The sequence below is a fragment of the Octopus bimaculoides genome, chromosome 15 (assembly GCF_046866305.1).
Source record: "Octopus bimaculoides isolate indiv1 chromosome 15, ASM4686630v1, whole genome shotgun sequence".
Classification (NCBI taxonomy): Eukaryota; Metazoa; Mollusca; class Cephalopoda; order Octopoda; family Octopodidae; genus Octopus; species Octopus bimaculoides.
Window position 1 is genome coordinate 50,753,943 of NC_142942.1, and position 16,349 is coordinate 50,770,291.

A 16,349-nucleotide genomic window follows, 5' to 3' on the forward strand; every position below is an offset into this window, starting at 1 on the left:
AAACGTTTGTGGAAATGAAAGAGAAGATGAACGACAAAGCCTACTCGTCCCTCCACATTTAGTGAGAAGTCTTAAGTGTGGGTAGAATTAGCCACCCTCAGGTAAAATGTGATAACAGGAAAAGATCTAACGATGTGTATTCGTTATGTAAGTGCGTATATCATTACGAACACACACACACAAGCTATATGTATATATATATATATATATTGTAAGTAATAAGGCACTAAAAGATAATGACTCTCCCCAGACAATAATATATATATATATATATATATATATATGTATATATGCGAAAGTAAAGAATATGCACACCCGGTGTTTAGAGTTGGGTTTGGGGTTTTGTTACGCTGAAAACGGGTGGGGTGCGTATTCTTTACCTCCGCCTATATACGTGTGCGTGTGTTCAAATTCATACATATATTTATTATGTATGTGCACCTATGTAACAGTCTAAATAAATACGTTCGCTGGTGTTGCACACACACACACACACACATGTGTGTTCCTGCACATGTTAAAATGCGTGTCTGTATTACATGCTGACATATGCGCGTTAGAGTACACGTGCTCTTGCGCGCGCACTAGTATATTTACACAGGCCTGCATACATTTACATGCGTGTGTATACACATACACACATAGGATTGGCGGGTTTCGCCAGTAGATATATTGCAAAACGAGGAAGATATAGTTTTTAATATTAATAGGAAAAAAAAAAACAACAACTATAATTTATTAAAATAATCATCGATTGTGTGCATATTTGCATATATGCGTGTTTATATATGTATATATATACAGTAATCCCACACCAAATTGCGGTTCACCTATCGCGCACTCAGAACATCGCAGTTCACCTATTGTGTACTCAATACATCGCGGATTTTTCTGGCTAATATATGTACATTTATATCGCGGGTTTCTGCGGCCGATAGATACCTATATTTTTTAGACTTTAATTATTTGTGGGAGGTTTTGAAACTTAACACACGCGATAACCGAAGGATTACTCTCTCCCTCTCTCGCTATATATATATATATATATATATATATATATATATATATATATATATATACTTTTAATCGGCAGAATCATACGGAAGTGACTCAACGGCGCAGTTTCGTGCATGGTACTTTATCAAACTGACTTCAAAACTAGAAGCTTGCCTCTTCTATATACGTATAGTGAATTATAATTATTTCTGGAGTGTTCATTTAAAAATTAAAACTGGTGGGTCACGTTAAAATGTATATCTTTCAAATTAGTGCGCCATTTAAATAGGACCTTGAGTCAATTCTGCCGATTAAAAATAATATATATATATATATATATATACATATATATATACACACACACATAAATATATATATATATATATATATATATATATATATACATATATATATACACACACATAAATATATACACACACATATATATATATATATATATATACATATATATATACACACACATAAATATATACACACACATATATATATACACACACATAAATATATACACACACATAAATATATACACACACATAAATATATATATATATATACACATATATATATACACACACATAAATATATACACACACATAAATATATATATATATATATATATATATACACACACACACATAAATATACATACAAACATATATATATATACACACATAAATATACATACATATATATATTATCATCATCGTTTAACGTCCGCTTTCCATGCTAGCATGGGTTGGACGATTTGACTGAGGACTGGTGAACCAGATGGCTACACCAGGCTCCAATCTGATTTGGCAGAGTTTCTACAGCTGGATGCCCTTCCTAACACCAACCACTCAATATATATATATATATATATATATATATATATACATATATATATGTACTGGGTACTGTGTGTTCTAACAACTGTATACACACACATGTACGCGTGTGTGCGCGCGTGAATGTATATATGCATATATAAATTTATATACACTTATGCACACACACAATATATAAACAGTAGCACCGTCAACCATCTGATGTTAGTAAATAATCATGGACTGAATTACTATTTTCTCTGATCCCAACGCAGAGTAGACCTCGCTCAAGAACATTATCACCAAATCTGCGCGAGAGAACATTGGTTTCCAAAAGCGATCCTATGCAGACCGGTTCGACTCAAAAAGTCTTGAAATCTCCTCCTTGATTGATGCCTAGCGATCGGCACTCATTGAACATCTGAACAACCCCTTATGTTCCATGAAACTCGCCAGATTCAAGAAAGCCAAGTCACTCTGCCAAAGAAGGATTCGCAAGATCAAGAATCAATGGTGGTAGGCCAAAGCTGTCCAACTCCAATCCTTTGCTGACAGCCGTGACATGCGGAACTTTTTTGCTGGAACCAAGGAAATCTACGGTCCCCAAAGATCATCAACATCCCAGCTGAAAACGGCAGACAACTCAACTGTCATCACCGAGAAGGATGGGATTCTTCACTGCTGGAAAGAACACTTCGAAGCCTTGTTGAATCGCCTGTCAGACCGGAACTGTCATGTCCCCCTTCCCATATCCAATTCATGACTGCTTTCAATCAAATGAAACCTAACAAAGCTCCCGGACCCGACAACATTCCCTTTGAACTCCTCAAAGCGGGTGGACCTGCTCTTCAGGCAAGACTCTTCATGCTGATTCTGCAGATCTGGGAGAAGAAATAGATTCCTCAAGATCTCAAAGATGCAGTCATTGTCACTATCTTCAAGAAAGGAGATAGGAGCCTTTGTGGTAACTGTCGTGGCATCTCTCTGCTTTCAATCGCAGGCAATTGATGTGGAAGTTTTCAAAGAACATCTGGACAGGTTTCTCTCTAAGATAGCAGATGAACCCACATCGCAGAAGGAGACGCAAAGAACAGCGGCTCTGTCCAACTCGCTACTTCACCAAAAACAATACCAGAAACAACACCAAGTAACTACAGGAGGTGTACCGGCATGACCTCAGCCTTGGGCTGAAACCAGTAAAAGATAATGTATATGTGTGTGTATGTATATATATACTTATATATATGTGTGTGAGCAGTAATATCATAGGAAAGTTAACCAGGAAGATAGTTTCTGTGTGTGGCAGATGCACAGAGGCAATAAACACTGAAGATGTACAGAAAACAGATTCTATCACATGCCAGGAGGAAAACTATAAGTAGTTCATAGCTTCCGCTACCTAAGCAACCAAGTCTGTAGTCGGGGTGGTTGCTCAGAGTGTAGCAGCAAGAATAAGAATAGCCTGGGCAAAGTTAAAGGAGCTCCTACCTCTGCTGGCAACTAAGGGCCTCTCATTCAGGATGAAAGGTAAACTGTATAATGCATGTGTGCGAACTGCCATGCTACAAGGCAGTGAAACATGGGCCATGACTACAGCTGAGGACATGCGCAGGGTTGAAAGAAATGAAGCTAGTATGATCCACTGCATGCGTAATGTCAGTGTGCATACACAACAGAGTGCGAATGCCCCGAGAGAAAAGCTGGACATAAGAAGCATCAAATGCAGTGTGCAAGAGAGACGACTGTGCTGGCATGGTCATGTGTTATGTATGGATGAGGACAGCTGTGGGAGGAAGTGCCACGCCCTAACTGTGGAAGGAACCTGTGGAAGGGGTAGACCGAGGAAGACAAGGGATGAGGTGTTGAAGTATGACTTTCAAACATTGGGCCTCACGGAAGCAATGATATATATATATGTATATGTATGTATATATATATGTATGTATATATATGCATGTATGTATATATCATCATCATCGTTTAACGTCCGCTTTCCATGCTAGCATGGGTTGGACGATTTGACTGAGGACTGGTGAAACCGGATGGCAACACCAGGCTCCAATCTAATTTGGCAGAGTTTCTACAGCTGGATGCCCTTCCTAACGCCAACCACTCAGAGTGTAGTGGGTGCTTTTACGTGTCACCCGCACGAAAACGGCCACGTTCGAAATGGTGTCTTTTATGTGCCACCCGCACAAGAGCCAGTCCAGGGGCACTGGCAATGATCTCGCTCGAAAACCCTACCAGGCCAGTCAGGCGGTACTGGTAGGGTTTTCGAGCGAGATCATTGCCAGTGCTCCTGATATATATATATATATATATATATATATATATAATTGTAAATCTGCACAGAGGTGGCTTGGGATATTGGTTGCTTTTTATCCAGAGTGTATTTGATGGGGAGATTCAGCAAGAATTCCAGTGACGGAGCAACCCATTTCAGTGATGGCACTACTCATGAAGGATATAAACATGGTCTAAATAAAGCTGACCTAATCCTGGAACTCACCACCAACCCCAAAACTGGCAGCTGTTCTCATTTTACTGGATCCCATGGTAACAGCCAAGAAATTTCTTTCAAAGAAGTAGTTCTATTCAAGCACTAGTTAATTTCTACACACACACACTTATATATATATATATACATATTCACACAATTTTTATATACGCAGCACCCATGCCAACCTTTCCTTCATTGGACACTAAACTCTGCTTGCGAAGACCTGTTGGGGCAAGTGAAATTGAAATCGTAATTGAACCAAATTCGATGACTGGCACCTGTGCCAGTGGAGCGCTAACAGTACCGTCCAAGTGTAATCATTGTCAGAGCAGCTGTCTGGCTTCCATGCCAGTGGCACGTAAATAGCACCATTTGAGCGTGATCATTACCAGCGTCGCCTTACTGGCAAGTGAAAAGACATTCAAGCGAGGTCGTTGCCAGTGCCGCTGGCACGTAGAATACACCATTTTGAGCGTGGCCGTTGCCAGTACCACCTGGCTGGCCCTTGTGCCGGTGGCACGTAAAAGCACCCACTACACTCTCGGAGTGGTTGGTGTTAGGAAGGGCATCCAGCTGTAGAAACTCTGCCAAATCAGATTGGAGCCTGGTGTAGCCATCTGGTTTGCCAGTCCTCAGTCAAATCGTCCAACCCATGGAAAGCGGATGTTAAACGATGATGATGATGACAACACTAGATACAATTATTTACTCACGCACAAAATATACACACAATAAAGATACAAATATCCAAACACACACACAAATTATATATGTGAACCAATTTAGGAACCTCTGTGTAGTCACACAATATGCTAGTTCCAATAGTAAAATCTCCCTAGAATCACACTGCCATCTGAAGATCACATTAGTTAATGTAGTCCTAGATACACTAAGGCATAGTGACATGGAACAATGTAAAAGACATACAAAAACAGGTAATACACACACTAACAATATACACATACATACACAACACATAACCACATATATCTGTACATTTACACAAACAATAAACCTGCACATACACACTATCTATACAAACAATCCATCAAAATAGTGTATAAAAGCGTAGGAGTGGCTGTGTGGTAAGTAGCTTGCTTATCAACCACATGGTTCCAGGTTCATTCCCACTGCGTGGCATCTTGGGCAAGTGTCATCTACTATAGCCTCGGGCCGACCAAAGCCTTGTGAGTGGATTTGGTAGACGGAAACTGAAAGAAGCCCGTCGTATATATGCATGTATATATGTTTGTGTGTTTGTGTTTGTCCCCCAACATCGCTTGACAACCGATGGTGGTGTGTTTACATCCCCATAACTTAGCGGTTTGGCAAAAGAGACCGATAGAATAAGTACTTGGTTTCCAAAAAATAAGTCCTGGAGTCGATTTGCTCGACTAAAGGCGGTGCTCCAGCATTGCAACAGTCAAAAGTAAAAGAGTAATAGAGAGATAGAGGACAGAAAGAAAGAGAGTGATTGTTTTTCACCATCATCAACAAGGTCAATACCAATATATAATAAATAACAAAAGTCAACTACATACTATGGTGTACAATCTCCAAGACGGGTTTCTCATAGCAGGTCTGAAACTGCGATTGGACCGATTTCTTAACATTCTTTTCCGAATTCCAAGCTTCTTCATGGGTGAGGTTGGTGTGTCCAGTTGACTGACACGTCCAGATGCGGTTCTTGTACAGTGCCACTCGCTTCTCATAATCCCTAAACTTTGGTTAAGGGTAATAAACGCATATACAATAAAATTGCCATACATGTTATTATAAATACCGAAAAGTAAAAGCTTTCGAAGACAAGGCTCAAAGAATAATGTATATGAAAAAAAAACAAAAACAACAACAAAAACAAGAGTGTATAACTTTGGTGTATTTATTATATGTGTCTATGTGCGCGTTACGGACTGACATTTATACATGGATAAACAAAGAAAAGCTTAACAGAGGGGACTAAAAAATAACGAACCGTTGACAATTTCTAACCTATATTTTTTACGAGTTTATTATCAATATCTAGACCTAATATATATATATATATATATATATATATATATACATACACACACGATATATATATATATATATATATATATATATGTATATATATATATATATATATATATATACACATACATACACAAACACACACACACGGTTACCTCAGTCTGGAATTGAATGATTTTAGTTTACCTTAATATACATATATATTTCTACATTATAGCATTACGAAAATACATTTCTGCGGATTTTAGTGTTATCTATGTACATATATATATATATATATATATATATATATATATATATATACATATACACACACACACATTTCCTTTGTTTCGAACAATTATTTTCGTTTCAACCTCAACAGCAGCACAAGCCAAAGCAAAGATCTGAATATATACATACATGTACATATGTATATACGCAAGCACATCAATACATCTTTATCTTTTATTTGTTTCGGACGTTAGGCTGCGGGCATGCTTGAAGAATTTTTAGTCGAACGAATCAACACCAGTACTTTTATTTTTTAAAAAGCTTATCGGTGTGTAATATGCATGTATGTACACAGAGGTCCATTTTATGTAATTGAATAAGGTCTCACATTCATACATTTCCCTCAATTCATACCGATGATCATTAATTGATGTAAAATATCACACACCCACAAGAAGATAGATAGATAGATAGAGAGAGAGACAGATAGATAGAGAGACAGATAGATAGACGCACACATACGTTTGTATACACAAACGCGAGAAAAAGCACTCAATACAAACAGTAGAGCTCATTCGTAGCTGATTATTCACTCCGTCACTACTCCGAGTGTTAGGTTATGTACGATCCTTCACACAACTCACACGATCACACACACACACATTTCTAATATTCCTAATATATTGAAAGGAGAGCTAGTTCCAAGTAAGAATTGAAACCCCGCTAGCTGGCTTTGCTTATTTAATATCCCTCTGAGAGGCAGAGGAAGTGGCGATGTTTGAAATGTATTTTTGGAACTAAAATTAAAATAACTATTTAGAGCAATGAAATGTCAAATATTATTTCACTATGCGGTGGGGGGTGCGGATATCTACCAACACCTTGTGTTTCCAGCCCAAAATAATTTTTTTAAAAATTGGGATGAGCTACGGGGATATATATATATATATATATACACACACACACATATATATATATATATAAAGATATAAACAGCTGTCCCAAACATAATACTGCCCAAAGACTTCATATTATATGTAATAAATAGAAAATCCATGATAATGAATGGGAAATTAAATATATGCTTAAATATATAAAGCATTCTTCCCAAATATACAAATGATCGAATGATTATTAATATTTAGATGATGGGGATAAGGGCTTAGTCGTATAGTTTTGTTTTTTATTTTGCTTTAAAAAGGTAAGTGTACTTTTTCTGACCGCTGTTGTGGTCAGAATTATTACAACAAAGAGCTCAAGATGGCGGAAGAGACTAAGTTCCCAGAACCTGGCCGGTCATAGGGGAAGGAAGGATCTTATGTAAAAAGGGCCGGATGTCAAGGACCATAAGAGAGAAGAAAAAAAAGAAGTGGGGCGACCGAAGGAGGGAGCTGATATATCCATGATCCTGTCACCTCCGCCATGGTCCACGTGCTATAGCCACCACCATAACAAACAACCGGTCGACAGAGAGTTAAAATGAAAACAAATAAATAAATAAACGGTGAAATTGATTTCTCCCCAGGCGAGCGCCGAATCTGCCACCCGGTTTCCATCCCCGATTGAAACGATTGCCATCTCGTTCCATGTTGCTAACGAAGAAATTGAGACGAATAAAAGTGATGAAAATGATGAACGTCACAACGACCTTGTGCATTATTTGCCCTCTTCCCGCTCTAAGTGAGGGTCTGTATTTAGTGAAAATTGAAATGTACAACGGTCTTAATGATACCGGTTGTCACATATCACACACAACATATACTGCACGCACAATTACTTGCACATATATTAATTATATACACATCTATACAGATAGAAATATGCGAGTGTTGATGGAATAAAACCTGGTCCTTATATAATATATATACATACATAGATAGTTGCAAACTATAAAGCGAGGACTGTAGTAGTTTATTTTGCAATAAAGTCGATGAATCACTTTCTACCTACTCGGAGTTTCGAGTGGTGTACTATGGCAAGTATATCGTGCTAAAACTCTGAGTAGCTTAGCTTAGGTAAGCTAACAGAATAAACCATTTGCCTTTATACAAATATATATGTGTATATATATATATATATATATATATATATATATATATGTCTGATTACAGATTGACGGCTACGGAAATTGGGTCTAAATAATATTGGTCATGACGGAATCAGAGAGGGGAAATATACATGCAACAGATCAATAATAGTTAGATATTTGTAATGAAATAAAACGAGTGTGTGATTGATTGTTGTAATATGCCCAATGTGGGACTGTTTGTTTGATTGCAGTTGTTGTTGTTGTCAATGAGTGCAAGTCAGCCATGTTGGTTAGAAAGAGAGAAAATTGTAGCAAAAACTGAAGGATACTGCTTCGATCGGAACTGTTCTTTCGTATGGGCAATGCTGTAGATTACTTCCTCCGATTTACGATTCACCAGTGGCTTGGCGTAAACAAAAATCTTTTTCCCAAGAAGCGGCATTGTTTGTTTGTTTTTTCTTTTAATATATATTTATAGAGCGAATCCTCCTGCAGAGAAAAATGATAATATATATATATATATGTGTGTATATATATAAAAAACTACTGTTGGTGTTCAAAATGTGGCGCGAATGTCAAAGTTGGCCAACACAGATTTCTCCTGCTTCTGTCACATGATCTCTACATTTGCAGCAGAAGAAGAAAATTATTATTATTATTACTATTATTATGAAATATAAATATTTTTTTTAAAATTCACTTCATATTCTATATTTTAGATAAAAAAATTTTATCGTAAAAATAATAAAATTCAAATATTATTATTATACAGCAAAATTATAAAACTGCAATTCTTTTTTTTTTTGTAAATTTACAAAAGAAAAATTGAAATTAGATGAGTTAATAGTCCGGGGAGAGGTAAGAATTGCTAAACAAAAGCGCGGGATTGTTATTTGCAGGTGTGAACGAACGAAGATATTTCTTCATTATAAAAAAAAAAAATTACAAAATAGAAAATATATATTTACTAATTATTGATAAATCATAACCGAACGTAATATTAGAGTTGCTTTGAGTTTCATTATTTAGAATATCCAGCAAGTTCTATTATCACACTACGTTATACATATATCAATGAATACTTCCACACATCGAAAAAGCCGCTTCACGAATCACAAGAACTCCTGGAAATAGAAGCTCAGTTCCCTTAACGTCCCTCTAATATATATACATACATATATATATAAAAAAGGAATGACACATTGGATGACGTAGTCCTAGGTACTGTTAAATACACGAGATGGTCGGACCTGGGGTATCATTGATCTTATTGTTGGTGTGCTCCATGAAATCTGACATGAGGTGTACAACAATACGTACTTCCTGTGTACTTTTCATTTTTGTTTTACTTCAATACTACGTAAAATAGTTTACAGAACTAAGTTATATAACTGGTTAGTTTTATTAACACACATACACAATACGTAAAGAATAGCAACTTGGTATTTCTTAATCTGTTACAATACGTGGTGTATTTTACGATATTGTGACCATGCTAACCCCCAAAATTGGCGCGCTTATATTTTGTCAACAAATTAGAAATGGTATCCCCGCCTTTTTTTTTTATCGACTAATTTTTCGCAGCGCCTAATTTTCCTCGACTAGTTAAATTTTCGTAGTTCTACTTTTTTTTTTTTGCATATTTTTGGAGAATATTTGTAATTTAAAAAAATAAATATACTATTAGAATATTATAAAATAATAGCATTCCGTTATGATTCCAGTCACATCTAGCAGACTTTGTAGCAATGTTAAACTGATCTCAGTACTTTAATGATATTTTATTTCATCGATGCCAGAAGGATGAAACGCAAAGCTAACCGGTGGGACTTTGAACTCAGAATATAAAATACCACAAGATATTTTGCTCAATACTGTCGATTTCGCCATTCTTTCACATAAACATTTAAATTTGTAAAAATAAAACATTTCATTTTATTCTTGTTTCTTTTCATATGGGTTTTTTACCCAGTTAAAAAATAAGCCACTATTATAAAATATCGCGTACAGAAAACACAATGGAATGCGCGCCGGTTTCGATTCTCAGCTGAAATCACTTACGCCGCTAATATGCTGAAAAGAACCACAATCTCAATTCCTTCTATAAGTCTATAAATATCTTGTCCTAAAGTAATAAATTATTATAATAGAATATGTCGTTCTTTAGCTAACTTACCTTTAAAAATTTTTTAAAGTATAATAGGATATTTTTAATAAAAAAAATAAAAAAAATATATATATATATACATACGTGTGTATATATATATATATATATATGTATATACTATATAATATATCATTACATAAGAAGTGGGATTTAATTATTGGTATCTTACCTAAACATAAGGCATCAAATATTCAGGAGATGAGCTCGAGACGGTCTGAGTGTTTCTTGCCTCTAACAAAGAATGCCGTAAATGTAGTCAAATCATCATCATAGCAAGGATCCAAAAGCAGGTTGCTGCCTTTGTTCTACCTTGTGTGATCTGAAATAAAACTGTTGGCTAGGATGATAAAAGGATGAAAAGAAAACTGACATTAGCACAAGGAAATAGATTTGATAGGCGTACCGAGTTCCTTATTTTATAAGACCCCCAAATCGTCAAACCATGACAAGATTTGAACTCAGAATATAAAGGGAAGTAACTAAAGACCCGAAGGCATTTTTTTTTTTTCTCCCGTGCGCTGCCGTGTTTGTTTTCTATGACCTTCTTATAATATTGATTTCTAAAATTGTCTCACGGCCTTAATTTTTGGAAATGAGTTTAATCAGTTATATCGCCCTTACTTCTTGATGAGTGATTAATTTATCGATCCCGATCCCGATCCTCGAAGAATGAAATACAAAATCAACTCTGGTTGGAGCCGAAGCCGGAGTGCGAAGGGACGTAACTAAAGGCGCTCTGTTATTCTGATATTGCCAAGTAATTTAACAAAATATTTTATTTTAAAACTATATCAACCTGTACTATTGCAATAGATTTCCTCTATAGTGCAAAATAGTCTCAAAAAGCACGCTGCTTTGAATATCGATTACTAATGAAAATATGAGACACAACCAGTAAAGATCGGAGAACTTCAGGCTAATAATTAACGAATGAGTGGAGACGCGCGACTTTGTAGTTAGGGTGTTACACTCATGATCGGAAGATCCTGGAACAGACGATGTGTTGCGATCTTGAGCAAAATACTTCACTTCATGTTGCTCCAGAGCATTCAGCTTGCAAAAATGAGTAATACTACAAAGGACTGGCGTCCCGTCCAGGTGCGGATGTGCCTATGGCTCGGAATTTGTTATTGTTGATTTTTAATTATATTCAGACCAAAAATACTTAAATCTCAACGTTCTGGTACTCATAGCTTTTGACCAGAACATTTTAATCGACTATACCCCTTCCTGAAAATGTATAAAGTATTAAGAAATCATTAATTGACACTATTGAAATCGTAAGTTTCAAAGTATTCATTTTCTTCTTACATCCAATATTAGATTCGATCGTAATTTTCTGAGTTTGTAAAACCAAAGATATTCTATTTCATTTCCTCAGCAGAGATGTTCATTGATTTCCTTATACCAACTGGCATTATATAGGCTATTTTATAACGTTTATAATTTCATCCAACTTTAAGGCTACGACATGGCAACACCGTTAGCACGCCGGACAAAATGCTTAGCGACATTTCGTCCGGCTTTACGTTCTGATTTCAAATTCCGCTGAGGTCGACTTTGCCTGTCATCCATTCGGAGTCGATGAAATAAGTACTATTCAAGTACCAGGATAGATGTGATCGACTAGCCCCCTTCCCCGCAAAATTCCAGGCTTTGTGTCTATAAAAGAAAGAATTATTTCTTCTGACTTCACGTTCTGCGGTCGATTTTGCCTGTCATTCAGTGTTAGGGGGGGACAAACACGAACACACACACACATATATATATATATATATATACATACATATATACGACGGGCTTCTCTTCAGTTTCCGTCGACCAAATCCACTCACAAGGCTTTGGTCGGCCCGAGGCTATAGTAGAAGACACTTGCCCAAGATGCCACGCAGTGGGACTGAACCCGGAACCATGTGGTTGGTAGAAACAAACAGAAATATTTTAGAAATGAACTGAAGCACGCACTGCGCATATTACACACTTGGCATTTGGCAAAGTGATGCGTTGCAATCACTGTTACAATTACACTTAGGGCTTTTGAAACACTGAAACAGACTGCATTGCTCTGAAAACATGGCTTTTTATTGATCGTGAGTTGATACAAAGAATAACAAACACATACACGTCTAAATCGCATTTAATTAAAGCATAAGCAAGTATTTCATTACACTTTTTTCTTTCTTTGTATTTTTCGTCTTTCTTTTTTTCTTGTTCCTCTTTTCCCATTTTTACTTTCAATATTGGATAAACGGATATGTCTGCACCAACATCATATATTATGTTACATATGATTGATTTTAATGATATTATAAAATCATTTATTGTTAAGATATATTTTAAAAACATTAAATCAATAAGTTTGAAAATACGTTCTTATATATTTTAGCGACTCCGTTACTTCTTCTCATACCCTGGATGCTGCGGTCAGGGCGAGATCCACAGCTTCTGCAGCCGAGCGGAACAAAATCCTGAAATACCGCGATCTGTCGGCCAACTACATTTTCCATCCTGTGGCGTTCGAGACGTTTGGTGGGGTCGGAACACTGACTGCGAGATTCCTGTCTTCACTGGCAACTTGCCTTGCAGAGGTAACTGGTGAGGCTCGTGAGGACGCTTGGCTGTTCCAGCGCATCAGCCTTGCCATCACCCGCGGCAACGCTGCAAACCTGTTGATGTGTCTCAATTGCCATTAGAGAGGTTTCTCAGAGCCCCCAACTTTTCAACCCAAGGTGGTGAATTATTTTGGTCTTTTTTCTTTTCCATTTTTCATTTGTGTTCTCTGTTTTGTCCTGTTTTCTAGTTTGTTTTTGTAAAACGGTAAACACTGTGAAAGCAATAAAATCAAAATCAAATTTTAGATGTGTTAATGATCGAGAGACTAATGGCAATTTGGCAATAACTGTTGTATGATATATTCGTTGAAATTATGGAGAAAATATAAAATTTAGCTAGATTCAGTGGAGTTCGTGAGTTAAGATAAGTTCATATACAACGGAGAAAAAGTTGCATTTTGAGGGTACGGGTTGTAATATCATGACTACTGAATGTAAAAAGAGAATTGTCAAACGTGTTAAAAATTCAAATCGTTTAGATGTTGCGGAATCGAAAAAATATGAACCAGTCAAGTGTTGGGGTCGACGGTAATGGCTAAAATCCTAATTCCAAAATTATTAGCATTGCTTTCATTTGAAAAACAGTTGTTCCACCCCAGCTGTGGCAAGGGAGGTAATCTACATTCAGAGGAGGCAAGAATTATGTCCCTCTAAAAATATCGTCGGCAAAAAAAAATCTGTTGAGACCAACAAAACTTTGAAAGGTCAAATATGCAAAAATAACACCGTTATATATTTTCTTTAAATACCTTTAGTATTTGACTATTTTGTTAATATTCCCCGTCTTGTCATTAAAATACTTTATAATTATTTAAGATTCAAAATTAGAATTGAGGAATTTTGAATCCATATTTTATCTATTGATTATACGTAACTGGGAAATAATTATTAGATTTTACATCAAAGACATTTTGCTACTATTAATAAATAATGAATAGTTCCAGATACCTAAAATAAATGCTTAGCAACTCCATATCTGAATACAGCCTCCAGAGTTTGGAATCACTGTGCAAGACTGAATGAAAATGATCAACCAACAATAAGTTTCAAGTGCTGCAATTCTCATCAATATGAATTGTTGACTTGGAGCCTATCAGAGAGGAAGAAACATGCCTAACTGGATAATCATAATAAACCATTTGTTGGATCAGGGAGTCTACAGTATTGATTTAACAAAGCAAAGTGAGTGTGTATGTTGTAGTTATTTTTAGACAGTCCTTTTTCCACACAGTCACAGCCAGCTCTGAAAAGTAAGATATGTTGGTCTCCTGTCCAGTAGATGTTTTGAATCCCATTATCCCTTTGATGTTGTGTCAACAACGAAATTATTAAGCTTCTTGTTGTTTCAGTAAATTTAGTCACAATAAATATCACAAGTTAGGTTTTGGAATGAAAGTGTAGCAAACCTTTAGGTACCCATTATTTTGCTTCTTTATATCACATGATGGTCGAGTCCATTTAGCTTTACGCAGGCTATGTTTAAGTCTTCCTATGTGCCAATCAGTGACAGATATCACTCTAGTAGAAAGCTTCAGACAAGTTTCCCAAATAATTCCACTCACTTCAGATGATGAGCCCTCAGCCTTTGTTCTGGTTTTTCCCTGTCTGTATTTCTTGAAGGTTAACTGTCCATTTCACATCTAATCTATCACACAAAAGTATCCAAACCAAGTAAGTAGATAACTCAACCAACTACAAATTATTTCATGATGACAATATATATATATATATATATATATATATATATATATATATATATATATATTCATGCGGGTGACACGTAAAAGCACCCACTACACTCTCTGAGTGGTTGGCGTTAGGAAGGGCATCCAGCTGTAGAAACTCTGCCAAATCAGACTGGAGCCTGGTGTTGCCATCCGGTTTCACCAGTCCTCAGTCAAATCGTCCAACCCATGCTAGCATGGAAAGCGGACGTTAAACGATGATGATGATGATGATGATGATGATATATATATATATATATATATATATATAGGCGCAGGAGTGGCTGTGTGGTAAGTAGCTTGCTTACCAACCACATGGTTCAGGGTTCAGTCCCACTGCATGGCACCTTGGGCAAGTGTCTTCTACTATAGCCTCAGGCCGACCAAATCCTTGTGAGTGGATTTGGTAGACAGAAACTGAAAGAAGCCCATCGTATATATATGTATATATATATATATATATATATATATATATATATATATATATATATATATATATATGTGTGTGTGTGTGTCTGTGTTTGTCCCCACAACATCGCTTGACAACTGATGCTGGTGTGTTTACGTCCCCGTAACTTAGCGGTTCGGCAAAAGAGACTAATAGAATAAGTACTAGGCTTCCAAAGAATAAGTCCTGGGGTCGATTTGCTTGACTAAAAGGCGGTGCTCCAGCATGGCCGCAGTCAAATGACTGAAACACGTAAAAGAGTAAAGAGTATATATATATACATATATACACACACACACAACCGGCTGCTCTCAGTTTGCATCTGTGAAATCTACTTACAAGGCTTGGTTGGTGCAAGACAACAGTAGAAGACACTTGCCCAAGGTGCCACGCAGTAAGATAGAACCCAGAACCATGCAGTTGGCAAACAAACGTCTTAATACACAGCCCTTCCTTTGTCTATGATTGAATACAATAACAACAACAACAACAGCAACAACAACAAAAAAAACAGGTTTCGAACAATGAATAAATAAATGATAAAAAAGAAAAGAAAGAAAGAACAATTTGAAGGTGAATGATTTATTTGTAAACCAGCAGCTGTCCAAATGTGGAAGGAAATCAAGATATGGAACTGAAAGAGAATCTTTTTTTTTTTTTGTGTTTCTTTTTTTTTTGTTTTTGTTACTTTTTATCTTGAAACCTGATTTAAGTGAATCATAATTAAGTAAGTTGTCATAAAATTTGGTAATAGATAGATACAATAGATAGATAGACAGACAGATAGATAGAAAGATAGATAAACTGATAGATAGCTAGA

General features: G+C 36.3%; 2 protein-coding genes across 12 annotated transcripts in view; both read right to left on the minus strand.

The window, feature by feature from the left end:
- LOC106870776 (tyrosine-protein kinase BAZ1B) overlaps positions 1–11,483 on the minus strand; it is a 65,152-nt gene extending 53,669 nt beyond the window's left edge. For 4 of the 11 annotated variants that reach the window (XM_089363845.1, XM_089363842.1, XM_089363850.1 and 1 more), the window contains exons 1-3: positions 10,915–11,483; positions 8,908–9,067; positions 5,865–6,040 (exon numbers count right to left, since the gene is read on the minus strand). In XM_089363845.1, the coding sequence (XP_089219971.1) occupies positions 5,865–6,040; positions 8,908–9,020 (289 nt within the window). In that variant the 5' untranslated portion in view covers positions 9,021–9,067; positions 10,915–11,483. Of the gene's footprint in view, positions 1–5,864; positions 6,041–8,907; positions 9,195–9,546; positions 10,151–10,914 lie in introns of those variants that run through there. The other 7 variants (XM_089363844.1, XM_089363841.1, XM_089363849.1 and 4 more) reach the window with 2 other exon arrangements.
- Positions 11,484–16,095: 4,612 nt separating this feature from the next.
- LOC106870821 (CUE domain-containing protein 2-B) overlaps positions 16,096–16,349 on the minus strand; it is a 65,729-nt gene continuing 65,475 nt past the window's right edge. Inside the window, exon 9 of the mRNA XM_014917043.3 lies at positions 16,096–16,349. This exon is cut by the window's right edge and continues 2,898 nt beyond it. The gene's annotated coding sequence lies outside the window, so the exon portion shown is untranslated.